We start from the raw sequence: 15691 nt of genomic DNA, 5'->3' as shown, positions 1-15691 counted from the left end.
GAAGAAAAGTGACTCACCACAGGTCATCTGGCTTCTGATTCCCAGAAGGCTCTTTCCTCTACAGTGTTGCCTCTCTAGGCTGGGTCCTGAAGCTGGGGACCTAGGGTTTTCAGTCAGAGCAAGATGATCCCAGGATGTATCCCATTGATCCCCCTCCTCTCTGCTGGGCCCCCTGTTCCAGGTCAGGGGGAAGGGTGTTGACTTCAGCCCGCAGGCTGGGCTCTAATCCATTCTGCTGGGTTGCGTCTCTGACTTCAGGCAGTTCAGGCAGCTCTCCAGGCTCTCCACTTCTATAGGATGGAAGAATCCCACCTCCCCAGCTTGCTGTGAGAGCCTAGGCAGAGACAGGGTCTGAAAGCACTTTACAAGCTGAAGGATGAATGCTAACTAACGCGGGGCCAGGGGAGGGGGAGGGATTGGTTGGGTATAGGGGATCCTTCCTCTGAGTTGGCTGGGCCTTGCCCAGGATGCTTGGCTGCTCCCTCCCACCCCCACCTCAGGGGACACCTCAAGGCAATTTGCCCTCAGGGCAGGGGGGGGCTCTCCTCACCCCAAGGCTGCCCCTCATCACTCATCTCCTATTTGCTCTGTCAGGAGGGCCAGATCTACTGTGGTCTCATGACCTGCCCAGAACCAGGCTGCCCCGCACCCCTCCCGCTGCCTGCATCCTGCTGCCAGATGTGCAAAGGTGAGTCTGTCCCTAGGTCTGGCAATGCCCACCCCCCCCCCCCCCCCCCCCGCCAGGGACCTCGCCACGGACTGTTAGAGGTGGAGAAACCTCAGCTAGGGAAGGACAAATGGCTTGAGCAGAGTGAAGTGCACAGATGGTCAGACTGTTCCCTGTGGGTTGGGTTAGTCCAGGAAAGCTTCCTGGAGGAGACAGGACTGGGGGAAGGGAGTACTTCACAGTAGAATGCTTCCCCAGATGTTGGCATTGTGGAAGGGCACTGGACCAGGAGCCAGGTGACTGCAGTTTAGTCCTGGTTCTTCCAGCAAATTCCTACAGATCCCTGCTCCTCTTTGAGCCTCAGCTATGTCATGTGTGCACTGAGAGGTTGGCCTCAGTGATTTATTTATTTATTTATTTATTTACTATTTAAAAAAAAATTTTTTTTAATTTTATTTATTATTGAGAGACAGAACATGAGCATGGGAGGGGCAGAGAGAGGAGACACAGAATCCAAAGCAGGCTCCAGGCTCTGAGCTGCCAGCACAGACCCTGATGCAGGGCTCGAACCCACAAACTGCAAGATCATGACCTGAGTCGAAGTCAGACGCTTAACCGACTGAGCCACCCAGGCGCCCCTGGCCTCAGTGATTTCTAAGGGACTGTCTAATTCCAGGGTTCTTAGTCTTTGAACCAAGAATGCTTGGAAGGAGCCGGACCGTGTGTGAGGCAGGGGCTAGAGAGAGAGAATCCCACTCGGGGCCTTGTGTGCTGGCACCCCGGGGTGAGTGGGAGACAGAGCCCTAGGGTGTTCCAACTAGGACACAGGGGACTGGAGGCGGGTACCTGGGAGGGTATAGTATAGACCAAGGCCTGGTGACTTCATATGTGGCTGGATACGGTGGCTCCCCAGGGGACTGCAGCTAAGCAGGCTCTAGGGATGGGATTCTGGGCCCTTGGGTCACCCATGATACGCACTGAACAAGAATGTCTGGCCCAGCCAAGAGGGAGTGTAGGGAAACGGAGGCAACAACCCAGTGTAGGGAATTTGTCAAGCCAACGGTGAAAAGCAGCTGTAACTAGAAGTGGGAATAAGTCCCCACTGGGGCAGAGGGCCCTGCCAGTGCATAGGGACTGCAGAAGTGTCACTAGGCCTGGGAGGTTGAAGGCCTGCAGGACCCCTATCAGCAAGGCTTAGCAGGTAGAGGTTGACCCAACTTCCCTTTGGGTTTCCAGATGAGTCAAGTAAGAAATCAGCTGAAGAGGACACCACACAGTCACACCGTGGGGCGGTGAGTGCACAGCTTTACTGACAGGCTAGGGACAGGTGGTGAGGGGGGCTGGTATCCAGGGCCTAAATGCCATGACTCTGGAGCAGACAACACCAGTTGTTGTCCTCATTTCTGTTTTTGTCCCCTAGGTCAGCTCCATGCCCTCCACCACGTCCCAGCCCCTCTCCCTAGCCTCCCATCATGGCTGGTGGGTCAGCAGGGGCTGGGAACAAGTGCCATGCAGGGCAAGAGCAGGCTCTAAACTTCCCAACTTCTCTCCTGAGAAACATTCTGACACTGACACTGTTCCATCTGGAGCCTGTATCTGTCCTTAGTTCAGCCTGCCTGTGGGCAGCACGTTCCCCAGAGAATGTGGCCTCTGTCCTGGCCCAGCCTTCCCCACCCAGCTCCTGTGGTACTGGTGCTTTGTCTGGGGGTTACCTCTCTGTCCTCCCCTCTGTCTTGGCCCCTCTCCGTCTTAGTCTAGAGTTAGGATGGGCTAAACTTTCCAGCTTTCTCTGGTCAGAGAGGAAAGAGGTATGAGGATGGGCTTACACACCGACTCAAGTCACCGTCCCCCCTCTGTGTTATGTCTACAATGTAAACAACTTCACCTCCTTTAGCCTGGGTCACCTGGATCCTGGGGGACGGGAGGCTGACCTCCCCTGCTCAGGGACTCCCCAGGGGTCTGGCCTATGAGCTCTCCCTTCTCCTCTGCTGGCTCATCCTCCCTTCTCAGGCTGGGCCTTTTCAGGTGGAGCGGGGCTCTGTGCCACAGAGCCTGAGCCAGGCCATCTCCTCGCCATCCCACCCTCTCCCTAGGAGGCAGCGTGCTAAGCAAAGCCCACCCAGGCTTAGTTCCAGGCCCTGAGCAGCTCCTTACTGGATGACGTGAGCAGGTCCCATTAGAGGGTTGAGCTTTTCAATTCCTTCTTGCTACTGTTCCACTTGACAAGCATTTCCTGGAAGCCTCCTATGTGCCTGGGCCTGTGCTGGGGCCTGAGACAGTTTCCTGGGAGCTCCTGTGGGCTCCGTCGGGCCATCAGAAGGCTGACTCAGACACTGTATGGGGCAGGAAGGGGCTGTAGAAGAAGGACTATGAGTGACTTGGTATTGGTGAGGTGGGTAATAAGCCCACCTGCTCCTACCCCTTGACCTCGAGCGCCGAATCCTCTTAACTAGGAGCTGTGATGCGCTTGACCCGTTACGCTGCCCTCACCCCGTACCCTTTGCTATCACTGCTAGCCCTGCCAAGACCTGGTCCGGAAGGGCAGGGTTTCATGATCTTTTATTCCAGGGGCTCAAGAAAGGGGGCTCTGGAGACTTGGTCTCCAGATGGGACCTGTTCTTAGTCTTCCTGCCCTGTGGGATTCTGGGGCCTGGTGGGACCTTCAGAGGCCCATCCCCTTATCCCATCACCTAAATCTTCTCAAGGAATTTCCTGTCATCCTCACTACAGACCTGTAGTTTCTAAGTTTCCCAGGTTCCTAATTGCTGTGTCTCCCAGGTCAAGACCTCAGTACCCCTCTGTTCACCCCAGCCCCAAGGCCCTGGCTCTGATAGTCCTGAGAAGGGGTTGGTGGAGACTGGGTTTCCAAACCACTATCCTCTGAGAGTTTTCAAATATCCATTGTCTGAAAACATCTTAGACCCCATCCAGATCTTTCTATCCCTAGCCTGTACCTCTCTTTACTAGGAAGTCATGCTGGTTTCTACCTGCAGGCCTCACTGCAGCTCTGTCTTGCTGCTCTTCTGCTGACAATGGCCCATCAGTGATCTTCATCCTTCCTGCCATTTGCAGAGACATTCCCAGGATCCGTGTTCAGGGGACAATGGAAGAAAGAGTGTCCTGGGCACCCCAGCTCCCACTGGCCTCAGTGCTCCTCTGGGCTTCATCCCTCGCCACTTCCGACCAAAGGGGGCAGGCAGCACAACAGTCAAGATTGTCCTGAAGGAGAAACATAAGAAAGGTGAGGACGGAACCTCCTCTGATCCCTGAGGTGGGAAAAGGGGGCCCCGACTGCTCCCACCTCCCACCCCCGCACCCCCACCCCCCACTCAGTGGTCCCCTGATCTCAACTTGGCCATGAGCTTGTGGATTCACAAAATATCAAAACTGAAGGTGTCAGGTCTAAGCCCCCATTTCACAGATGAGGACCCTGAAGTTCAGAGTACTGAGTGAGAGCCAGAACCAGTCCTAGAACCAGAACTATGGGTCAACGCAACAATATTTTTTGAGCCTCTGCCATGTCTTTGCTGGGAATTGAGGGGCACAGAACAGAGAGATCAAAAATGGTCCGTGTCCTCGAGGGGCTCCAGACATGCAAATAAATTAATATAAGGAAGTGATGAGGGAAAGTTTTTGACAAAGAAAGGAGGGAGCAGAGCTAGGCTGCAGCAAGATGGTCAGGATGCAGCAGGGAAGGAGGCCAAGTGGGCAATGGTGGCAGCAGAGGGGGAGGAAAGCAGGCTTACTGCAGGGGGACGCCACCCCCCACCCCCCGCCCCCGACCGGTGGAGCAGGAGGAGCTGCTGTCCCAGCCCCTTTTGTACAGATGGGACACTGAGGCTAAGAAAGGGGAAGGGACCTGCCAGAGCTCACACAGCCAGGTAAGTGTCCGAACTTGATTTCAGCTCTCCTCCCACCAGACATGCTGTGACGGGCAGGGGGAGTACTCTCCCTCTTCAGCAAGAACTTTCTGGGCACGTGTCAGCTCTGAGTGCTGAAACAGGGGAGAAATCAGGGACAGGGGGCCAGGTCTGCAGCTGGCCTCAGCTTTACAAGCAGTGTGGCTGGGCCAGACTGGTGGAGCAGGGGGCTCCCCAAGGCCCCGCCCCCACCCATCAATGGACTCTGGCCCAGGTCTGAGGCACTGACCCTCCTCCCTTCCTGCCCTCCTTGGCCTAGCCTGCGTGCACAGTGGGAAGACATACTCCCATGGGGAGGTGTGGCACCCAGCTTTCCGCTCCTTTGGACCCCTGCCCTGCATCTTGTGCACCTGTCAGGATGGCCGCCAGGACTGCCAGCGGGTGACCTGCCCCACTGAGTATCCCTGCCATCACCCTGAGAAAGTGGCCGGAAAGTGCTGCAAGATTTGCCCAGGTACAAAGAGATGCTGGAGGCAGGGAGGGCACTGCCCTGAGTGGGCCCTGGGTCCCTCTCCCCAGGGCACAGATACTTGGAACATCTCCGACACAGATGGGGCAATGGACTCAGAGCCATAGGATGCAGGGTTTTTAGATGCACTCGAGTGGAAAATGCCAGACTCACAAAATATTAGACTTATGGAATATCTAATGTTATAGTGACAGATTCAGAGGCTCTCAGTCAAATACACAGAATCAAATAACGTTCTGGGTTCTTTGAAATCATAAAATCATAGGATGTTAGGACTTTTAGGAGGAATAGCCAATGTTTATTGTGCATTTACCATGAGCCAAGCAGGCATTTTACATGTGGGAGTTCATGTACTCCTCACCACAAATGGACAGGGCAGGTATCTTTGTCTCCATTTTACAGACCAAGAAAATAAGTGCCCTGTCCAAGGTCACACAGCTCAAATGACAGTTGGAATCCGAACCCAAGTCTGTCTTACTCCAAAGACAATGCTCTTGACCACTGTTGTCTTCCTTTAACCTTCATCTACATATGGGTAAACTGAGACCCAGAGAAAAGAAGGGACTTTCTAAAGTCACAGAGCAATGTAGTTGTGGAGCTGGAATTAGAACTCAGGCTTCCAGACTTGCCAGCTGAGTTCCTCTAACGCTGTCATGAGACCCTAGGATTAATAAGTGTGCAGAAGAAAACATCAGAGTATCTCATTGGGAGGAACAGCCTGTGATTGTCAACAGTAGCTGTTGTGAGGAACAGGCCCATTCCCTCAATCCTGGAAGGAGAGCCGGTGGGGTAGAAGGTGCGGGCTGTGTTGTGCCTTTACCACTTCTGGTTAGAGGGCTGGGTTGGCAAAACAAAAAGGAGAGGAATGGGGAAGAAAAAAGGGGAAGGAAATGTGTGTCGAGAACCTACTGGCACCAGGTATTGTCCTGTGATTTCACCTAGTTCAATTAATCCTCATCTCTCAGCTGTTTTACAAATGAGATCACAGAGTGGCTGCAACCATCTTAAGTCTGCACCTACCCCAGGCTTTGACGTCAGGAAATGTGAGTCTATGTTAGCTTGCTTACCGACGGACTTCACTAACTTACCGTTGTGAGCTTAGACAAGTTACTTTCCTTTCGGAGCCTCAGACAGAGTTGATGAAAAATGCTTTATAAATTGTAAATCAACATCCAAACAAAATCCACATATAAGGGGTCACTATTATTTTTCAGAGTAATATGCTATTGGGACAGGGTTAGGGACAGAGCATGACAGAATGGCACCTGGAAGAAAACGAGGGGTGGGGCTTCAACTTGGATTCTCTTGGAGACTGGCTGTGGTTCACTGCTGGGCTCCCTCACAAACACACTTGATCTTGGGCTCTGCCACTGGAACCCAGTCCATTTCTTCTTAAAAATATGGAGACTGTAGCCTTACAACTCTTAGCGGGACATCTCTAAGAGTTTCATAACTAGGAAGAATTTAGAAGGAAGTGTGTATGTTTAGGGACTTAGTCCTTTAGTCCCTGAAAAATAGGGAATGTTGGTACATGGAAAGTTCCAGGAAATGTCCTTGGAATGCCAACATGTCCAGGCTTTAGGACTGGATCCAACCACTGTCGCCATCACCGCTCCCTGCTACACCCTTACGGTCCCCTCCACCACTACAGTCACACCATCACCTCCACCACCCTCCGTCACAACCATGATCATCACTATTGCCATCATCACCTCAACCCCTCCCAAACCTTTCACTCCATGTATGGTCATGAGAATCTGTGTTTGGTGATGTGGGTGACTCAAAAGACTTGGAGGACATGGCTCCTGGCCTTCACCCCGTGGGTCTCTTTTAGAGAAGAACATACCCAAGTGAGACAGTTACAAGGCAATGCGTGTCAGTGAGACTAAGGGCATGAGTGGGAGGCATAAGCAAGAAGGGCTTTAAAGGCCGCGAGTGGAGAAAAAACAGGGTAGGCTAAGCTATTCCAGGTCGGCTGCCTGGAGAAGGTGGAAGGTGAGCTGAGCCCAGAAGGATGAGAAGGTTTTAATATGCTAATCAATGGGAAGTGAATGGGAGAAATGCCCCATCTGTTTCCCAGGGGCACCAGAACTTTCCCAAAGACCTTAAAGACCAGAGGGGGGTGTCAGACCAGGGGCCCAGCTTCCTGGGCATACCAGGCAGGGGTCGGGAGGAGGGGTACAGAATGTTCACAGCTCCTTGTCTTTCCCAGAGGACAAGGCAGACCCTGGCCACAGTGAGATCAGTGCTACCAGGTGTCCAAAGGTGCCAGGCTGGGTCCTCGTCCACACATCAGTGTCTCCAAGCCCAGACAACCTACATCGCTTTGCCCTCGAGCATGAGGCCTCTGAGCAGGTGGAGATCTACCTCTGGAAGCTGGTAAAAGGTGAGCATGGGCCCACTCCCAGTCGGACTTACCTCTGGCCTGTCCCCCTGTTATCAGGGGCTTCCGGGGCCTATTTTGTTGATCAGGTGCCTCTAGCCCAGGAAGACCTGCCTCTGGCTACTCTTCCAGATTTGAGTCTCTGATTCCAAGGTAGAGGGAGACGGAGATTCTGTCTGTGATTCTCTGGCAGTTCTGATAAGCTCATCCAGGGCCTCCCAGTGCTCCCTCTCCTGGGGGGAAGGGGTTGTTGCACTTGCAAGGAGCCAGGACAGGGTAATGCCTACAACCGTGAAGCAAAGGCCTATCAGTAGAACTTCAGCACTCTGTGAGGGGAGATCTTTTCAGGCAGAAGGACATCCACAGCCTCCTCAAAGCAGGAGGGCCTTCAGGCTCATTTGGCCTTTTCTACTGGGTGGAGTCTATCCCTCTATATGAGAATATATGTCTCATTCTGTGAGAAACTCGCCCAATTCAACAAGATACTCCTATCACCGGCTGAAGGTGAAGAGGAGTTTTCATTGATGAGGAAATTGCTGAGAATTTGGTTTTCTGGGCACTTCTTGCCAAATATAGATCCCCTGGGTAGAGCAAAACAAACTAAACCCTTTAAGTGGGGTTTAGCTGTAAGGTCACTTTTCTCTACTGATGGGTCTTGCTGAAATGGGTGGGGGTGGAAGAGGGAATGATAATAACGATGATAATGATAATGACAACCAATGTGTGAAGCACTTTAGAGTTTACAAAGTGCTTTCACATTCATTATCTCATTTGATCCTCAATGATCCTGAGAGTTAGGTATTATTATCCCCATTTTACAGATGAGGAAACTGAGGCTCAGAGAGGTGAAGTACCTGGCCCAAGGCCACACAGCCAGTAAGTGGAGGATGGGAGCTAGAGCCCATGTCTTGTGACGTCAGATGCGGCTCTTTCCCTGCTCTACTCTGCCTCCTGTCCTAGGAGGAATGGACGAAGAAAGCGGAGCTGTTCAGCCTGGAGAAGAGAAGACTCAGGGGGACAGGACTGCTGGCTTCATGGCTCTGAAGGACTGCCCCAGGAAGGGGGAGCTGTTGTGTTCTGAGTGAACAACAAACAGGGGCTTTGGAATCAGACAGACCTGAGTTCGAATCCTGGCTCTGCTATTTCTTAACTGTGTGGCCTTGGGCAATCACTTGACCTCTCTGGGCCTCAATTTTTTCTTCTGTTAATTGGAGAGGAGGGTGTTTGGAGGATTAGATGAAATCACATAGGTAGAGCCCCGACCTATAGTAGGTGCTAACGACGTTAGTATCCTCATACCTTGTCATACCTTGACAGTTGCTGTCAAAGAAGGGAGGGAGCAATCTCCATTCACAGGAGTGTGCAAGCAGTGGCTGGGTGGGCGTTCTGCCACAGCTGAGGAGTTAGATTTAGTAACCTTATAATTATATTATGCCTTGAAACTCCATCAGCCCCTGGACAGGTGCTGGTTTACTCCAGACCTCCCCTCACCCCCAGCAAGGACTGGGACCCCAGGGAGTAGTAAGCCCCAGCCTCTGTCTTTGGGAGCCCAGGACTTAGTGACTGGGATGCAGTAGGAGCTCACCAGGAGCTGAGTTGTTCAGGCTGGAAGGCTTCGTGGAGGAGGGGCCTGCAGCTGGTTAGGAGTTAGGAAGGCAAGAGGAACACATTGCAGGCAGAGGTGGCAGCGACAGCCTCAGACTGGCCCAAGAGCCTGTGCTGACATACCCCGTGCTCTGTGATTGGTGTGGAGCTCGCCCTATGCATAATGTGTTTCATTTCATCCATATAAGAAACCTGAGGCATATGTATTAATGCACCATTTTGCAGATAAAACGGAGTCTGAGAGGTAAAATGACTTGCTCAAAGTCACACAGTTTATTTAAGCAGTAAAGCAAAGATTCAAACCCAGGTCTGACTGTCCCCAGTGCCACCTCCACGGAGGTGACCTAATGCTTTCAGAGAGGCGCCTGAGGAAGGTCAAGGTGTGTCCAGGATGGCGCAGACCGGAGAGTTGTAGCTCAAGGCTGGTCTCGTTATGACCAGGCCCAGCAGAAAAAGAACAGGTGGTGGGGACTCTTCAACTTCACAATGCCAGGCTGTACCATCCTGTCACTAGCAAACACCTCCTCTCCATCTCCTGACCCCCTGGGCGGCCAAATTGCCTCATTAGCCTCTCTGTTACCTCCCTGTCCCAGACTGCGGGGGTCAAAACAAACACTCCAAACACTGACTATCAGTGGGAAACCCTGTTTCCTCACCCAGAGGAGCAGAAACAGCAGGCCTTGGGGGCAGGGAGAGGAAGGGGAGAATTGGCCTGGAGACAAAGGCATCAGGTGGACACCAAAACCTGGGCTAAGTGAGGCCACATCACCGTGGAGCCAGCCTCAGTCCCCAGAGGCTTGGCTTAGTGTTAAGAGCCTTTTAGATTCTGGAGTTTCAGAGTAGAAGGAACCTCAGGGGTCTCAATTCCAGCCCCTGTCTAGGAAGGAAGCCCCCCTACAGCCTCCCTGATGGTCTCTAGCCCCTGACGGCACATACTCCACCCCATCTCCACTGTGGATGGCTCCACTAAGAAAGGGTTTGTTTTCACATTGAGCTGAGCCTGCCTTGTCTCCTGGGACTCACCTGCCAGTGCCGTCTCTGCCCTGGGGGTCCACAGAGCCCAGCTGCCCTCAGACCTGGCATGCCCTCAAAAGGCATGACCATGCCCCTCAGGCTAGCTCTTGATTCCAAGTCCAAGAGCTCAGTCATTAGGATCGTGCTTTATAGGCTATGGTACGAAGACCCTCCCTCATCCTGTCATCTCTCCAATCTGTGTTCTGGGGTATGTGCCATGTCAGGCCTGGCAGAAGAACCATCTGAGGTTTGTGATGTAGCCTGGGCCTTTGGAGTGAGTCTCTCCCATATCCTGGTCCTTGGCATCTGGACTGGAGGGTCCTGAGAACAATGCTGGACATTCCCAGCCTCCTGGACCTTAGTGCTGCCCATTCTCCTCTGTGGGATCCTACTCAGATTTCCACAAGCAAGGCCAATTCTTAGTTTTCTTGAGGGCTGTGCTGGCCTAGCAGAGACCTTGCTGTCACATCTGTTCTTTCTGGCCACAGACCCTGGTGCTAACAGCTGGTGCAACCTCCCAGCCCATGTACTCAGGGCCTCAGTGCCATGCGTGGTGCCTGTGGCGAGCTCCCCATGGGATGCAAACATCAGGAGATCCAGATGATACCCTGTTCCTCTCTAGGGCCTGGCCTAGATTGGGTACACATATATTTACTTATCCATCCATTCATCTAGGGATTTATTCATTCATGTATTCATTCATTTATTCATTCATTCATTTATCCTACATGCCTAATGTGGGCCAGGCTCAGGGGAGCCAGAGAGGAAAGCCTTCCATGAGTAACCAGTCTAGTAGGGGAGGCAAGAATAGACACAAGGAGAGGACATTAGAAATAGACCCAATCACAAACACAAGCTAAGAGCTGTGGGTGCCCCAAGGAAGGGAAATCAAGGAAGACTTCCCAGCTAAAGCTCAGAGAATGAGCAGGAGTTTACCTGGTAGCAGCAGGACAAACGGAAGTCAATAGGAGAAGGAGTTGTAGCAAAGGGGGCAGCCTACGTACAGGCTTGGGCCCCTCAAGGACTTTAAGTAGTTGGTTAGAGCTGGAGCACAGGAAGGCCTCTCAGGGGTTGGGCAAACAGAGCCTTGTGCTGAAAGGGGGCCCTACCACCCTGACACCTGATGCTCTTTGGAGTCTGATAAACACACCTACTGATTTTTATCACACATTCTGTGCCCAAAAAACAGCCTGACCTGTCCACACAGCCCCCCCCACCACACACACACACATTGTGGACAGGTGAGTAGTGTGAGAGCAGGACGCTGAGGGTGACAGGTGCAGGGTCAGCAGGGAGGTGATGGGAGGTCAGGGAAAGGGAATGACAGGTAACGTATGTTTTCAAATGACTGCAGTTAGGATCACAGACTGGAGGGGGAGTAAAAGGGGCCAGAAGTCTAGTGTAGTGACCCAGGCAAAATGTGATGGGGCCCGGATGGGGAGAGTGGCAGTGGAGATGGGAGGATAGATTCAAAACCTTTAGGAAATTTAGTCTACAGGGTTTGATGTCTGGTCAGAATAGGGGAGGGGAAGGGGAAGGCAGTGACTAGGTCCAGTCTAGGTCCAAGTCACCCTGTTTCACTGACCACACAGCCCTACCTTTCCTGCTCATGCCCTTGCCTCTGCCCTCAGGAATCTTCCACTTGATTCAGATCAAGAAAGTCAGGAAGCAAGACTTCCAGAAAGAGGCACAGAACTTCCGGCTACTCCCCAGCACCCATGAAGGTGAGACGTCGGGCTGAGGACTGGGGCCTGGGAAAAGAGCCCGGCCAGAGGCCAGGGCCTCATGAGGAGTTCCAGGCTGCTGGTGCTGGGAGGGGGGCAGGGTGGTTGTCAGCCACAGACGTCAGTTCCCGGCACAGGAATCCAGTGGGCGTCTGGGCCAGAGATTTCTCAACTCAGGGCGCTTGGGAGCGGGAAGGTGAAGCAGAACCATCTGGATTTGGTCCTGGGAGTGAGGGAGACAGGACTGTGGAGGAGGGAGGCCTGAGCCCTCAAGCCCCAATGCTGCCTACCCACTCTGTATTGGAACGTTTCCCACTGAAACCCTCCTAACCACTTTCCTTCTGATGCCCTTAATTTGCTCTACGGTATCCCAGGGAAGACGGATCCAGGTGGGGCTTTAAGTGGGGGAGAGGAAGCCACAGATGGGAGTGTCACTAACAGGTGTTAGGAAGCCAGCCCAGCCCCCAGATGTTGGTTGGTTGAAGTTGGGGTCACGTGCCAGAACTGATTAGGATGTGGGGTTATGATGGAAATATCCATCCCCTTCCTCCTATGTGCTCCAAACTCAGGCCCTCACCGTTCTTCTTGTCCCAAGTTTTTCCCACCCCAGTCACTCTACCTCTTTTGTGCACATGCATGCACCCCTGCACACACACATACACACCCCCCTCAGCCCCCCCCCCCCACACACACACATACACACACCCCTCTGCTTTCCTCCATGCAGGTCACTGGAACGTTTTCCTAGCCCAGACCCCGGAGCTGAAGGTCACAGCCAGTCCAGACAAAGCATCCAAGACCTTATAATAAAGACCTAAACAGTTGCAGATATGAGCTTTATCATTTTTGTTGTTATATATTAATAAATAACAAGCTGCATTACCCCTCAATCCTGCCTGCTGAGTTTTATGTCCAGTCCCCGCATGTTCCCACAGGGACTACAAGGCGGGCCTGCCCATCCCCATTTTGCAGGGCTAGAGACTGAGATGCAGCCGAGGCAGAGACCGGCCCTGTCCTCATGGTGAATTGTTACTGGAGCCAGGGCTAGCTCCCCCAACCTCACTGCCCAGGCCTTTGTCTGCTGCCTGTGGCCTGCCCCCTGCTCTGTACTGCTTCTGTCCCTGGCCCCCCAGCTATGGCTCCTCCTGCTTTTATGGGCGGCCCCCCTCCTGGAGCTCATTGGCACTGAGCCTAGGAAAGGGACTGCCTCTAGATAGCCAGTGGAGGGGGAAATGGAGCCTCAAAGCACTTTGCCAGCAAATCTTCCGGGGATCCTTACGATTGTCAGCCCCATTCTACAATGAGGACACTGAATTTAGGGAGCAGCAGTAATTTGCCTGAAGCCACAGAGCGGGGCGGTGGCAGAGGTAAAACTGGTGCCAGGTCTCTTGCTCCAGGCTAGCCCTCCCCCCCGGTCCGCCGTGACCAATGTCATAAACCCAAATATTCTCACCTCCGAGGATTTCCAAGACTTGGCAGTCAAATTGCCAACCCCGGCACCACCATCTGGGAAGAAAGCCTAACAGTTACAATGAAAGACAACATTAATAATTTATCCTGCCTACATGTACCATTACTTGCAATTTCAAAGATGTTTTAATGCTCATGATTCCACTTAAGGTGAACGAACAGTGTAGGAATCACCCGCACCTTAGAGAGAAGGAAACAGAGGATCAGGATCGGCCAGTGTCTTCCCTCAAAACTTCACAGTGACAACAGGTGAGGCCAGGACTAGACCTCAGCCTACGGACTCCCAGACCCATGGTCTTGCTCCAGGACAGAGCTGCCCTCCACCCCAAGCCTGTGGGAAGCTGTGGAGAGGTGATGTAAAGTGGCCTATGGGCTGGAGTTCTGCCACCTGTAGTCACTTGGAGGGCTCTGACTATTGTTTCCAGAGTCTTGCTCTTTGTACCCGGGTGTCTGAGGGAGGCCTGGGAAGTCTGCTAAGCAGCCTATCACTGCCGCCCTCACTGAGCAGGGGCCAATGTTGCACTGCCCAAACTCCCCCTGCGAGCTCCCACGGGTCTGGTTTGAGAGTCTGGGGTTTGAGGAACATGGCTGGAATCTCCCCCTCCTCCCCTGAGTAGGAAGACGTTAGCTCTTCACAGCCTCCACCTGTCCATCCAAGAGAAGACAGCATTCTGGCCTTGCTCGCTCACCATGTAGGGTTAGCTCGGAACTCCGGGGACGATGAACTCTGAGCATCTCACATTTAGAGAGCAGGAATCTGAACGCTCAGCCATTTACGTCGTGAACTCCGTCAGCCATCAACTTGGCTCAGGTGTCTCTTCTCAGGAAAGTTTTCCTGGATACCCCCACCCCCGCCCCTGCACAATGGCCCCTCCCCTCTGCTGGAGAATGGGGTTGGAGGCAGGACTCTGTAATCAGAAGTGGCTCCGGGTCTCAGCACAGGAATGGACTTCCCTGTATACTTTCCCTGGTATTGCAGGCCAACTGCCTTCCTGGTTTCTTTGAGGGGCTTATCCAAAGCCTGTGTGGTTCACCCCAAACCTTTTCCGCCATGGGAGACACGTTCAGCATATCAGCATCTCCTCCTTTGGGTCCAGACGTTTCTGAGTGTGCACACACAAGGCTTGCCTTGGGAACCGCTCAGCAGCTTTCTGGTGGTTTTACACCCCTCTGACTTGTTGTCTTCCCCTTTCGTGTGTTCATTTGTAAAACACTTGCTAAGCTGCTCTGCGATAGGACATTATGCTAGACGACCCACACAGTGTAAGGAACCAGCCCGGCTCTGCCTGTCCTTAGGGAGCCAAAGTCTTGAGGAGGAGATGGGGCATCACAACACCTTGTCACCTGCTGTGACAACAGGGCCATGGGGAGCACAAGCTTGCCCAGACTCAGGACGTTTCAGCAGGCTCTGAAGGATGAGGAGGATGTGAAGAAAAGGTGGAGGGAGGGAGACGGCACAGGGAGAGACATGCATGGAAGATGTGAAAAAGCATGTCATAGGGAGAATCACCAACAGCTCACTGGACAGCTTGAGGCAGAGCTAAGGGAGGTGAGGCTGAAGACCCAGCTGAGAAGCTCTGGCTTCATCCGAGGGCAGCCACGAGCCGTGGAAGGGTTTCAGTGCCTGGGTCAGGTCTGTGGGTTAGCAAGCTGGCTCTGGTTGCTGGGTGAAGACCAGCATGGCCGAGCGAGGCAGACACCAGGTACGAGGCTGTTGTGAGAGTCCTTGTGAGGGATGACGACGGCCTGGGCAGGAGAGAGGCGGTGGGGCTAGAAGGGAAGGCCACACTAATGACGCTAATGGAGGACTGGATGAGGGAGAGGGAGGAGGATAGGGCGCAGCTGTGTTTCACATGGGGCCTGGGGAAAAACTCAGAAGATTCAGCTGAGCACACGTTGAGTCTCAGGAGATACCCCTGGCTCATGGGGTATATTATGGATCTGGGAGAAGGCTTGGCCAGAGACAGGGGTTTGGGAGCCATTGGCCTGCAGGTGGTAACTGAAGCCAGGAGGTGGGTGGCACCAGCCTGGGAGAGACTGTAGAGTGAAGAGAAGAGACAGACAAGCATCAGCAAAGGAACCACCGTGGAGGCAAGAGGGAAGCCAAGAGGGTATGGTGGCAGAGAGTTCAATCACACAAGGCCTGGAAGGGTCTCCCTCTGCCCCCAGGGGTGAGGGGGCTTCTGGTGCCTGTGGAAATGGGCAATGTCAGGAGAGCTGGGAGTCAGGAACAGGTTTTGGGGGGCTGAGGTGGTGTCAGGGAGGTGGGGAAACAGACAAGTCTTTGAAGAACCTTGGTGGTAAAGGAGAGGGGAGAAGCAGAGCAGTGGCTGGCAGTGGACATGGATGGAAGAAGTGGGTTTCTCAGATGGAAGAGATGTAAGCAAGTCTTGGTGATGATTCCTCATCACCTCCTCACAGGACAGGGGAAAGGAGAAG

At 53.3% G+C, this 15691-nt stretch overlaps 1 protein-coding gene and 1 long non-coding RNA gene across 6 annotated transcripts in view; one reads left to right on the top strand and one right to left on the bottom strand.

Moving 5' to 3' along the window:
* CHRDL2 (chordin like 2) overlaps positions 1-12672 on the top strand; it is a 32747-nt gene extending 20075 nt beyond the window's left edge. For 2 of the 5 annotated variants that reach the window (XM_027039814.2, XM_053203675.1), the window contains exons 5-11: positions 595-688; positions 1904-1959; positions 3740-3908; positions 4847-5041; positions 7269-7442; positions 11690-11782; positions 12510-12672. In XM_027039814.2, the coding sequence (XP_026895615.1) occupies positions 595-688; positions 1904-1959; positions 3740-3908; positions 4847-5041; positions 7269-7442; positions 11690-11782; positions 12510-12589 (861 nt within the window). In that variant the 3' untranslated portion in view covers positions 12590-12672. Of the gene's footprint in view, positions 1-594; positions 689-1903; positions 1960-3739; positions 3909-4846; positions 5042-7268; positions 7443-8260; positions 8316-11689; positions 11783-12509 lie in introns of all 5 variants that reach the window. The other 3 variants (XM_027039815.2, XM_027039817.2, XM_027039816.2) reach the window with 3 other exon arrangements.
* On the bottom strand, positions 696-14101 carry LOC128311862 (uncharacterized). The gene is made up of 3 exons (XR_008290497.1): positions 13236-14101; positions 3655-3886; positions 696-3020 (listed from the first exon to the last, which is right to left on the bottom strand). It is a non-coding gene; the product is annotated as an uncharacterized LOC128311862 (long non-coding RNA).
* Positions 14102-15691: the final 1590 nt, after the last annotated feature.

Source organism: Acinonyx jubatus, chromosome D1 (genome assembly GCF_027475565.1).
Source record: "Acinonyx jubatus isolate Ajub_Pintada_27869175 chromosome D1, VMU_Ajub_asm_v1.0, whole genome shotgun sequence".
NCBI lineage: Eukaryota > Metazoa > Chordata > Mammalia > Carnivora > Felidae > Acinonyx > Acinonyx jubatus.
Note: the sequence above shows the minus strand (reverse complement) of the source record. Positions and strands in the feature narration are given on the sequence as shown.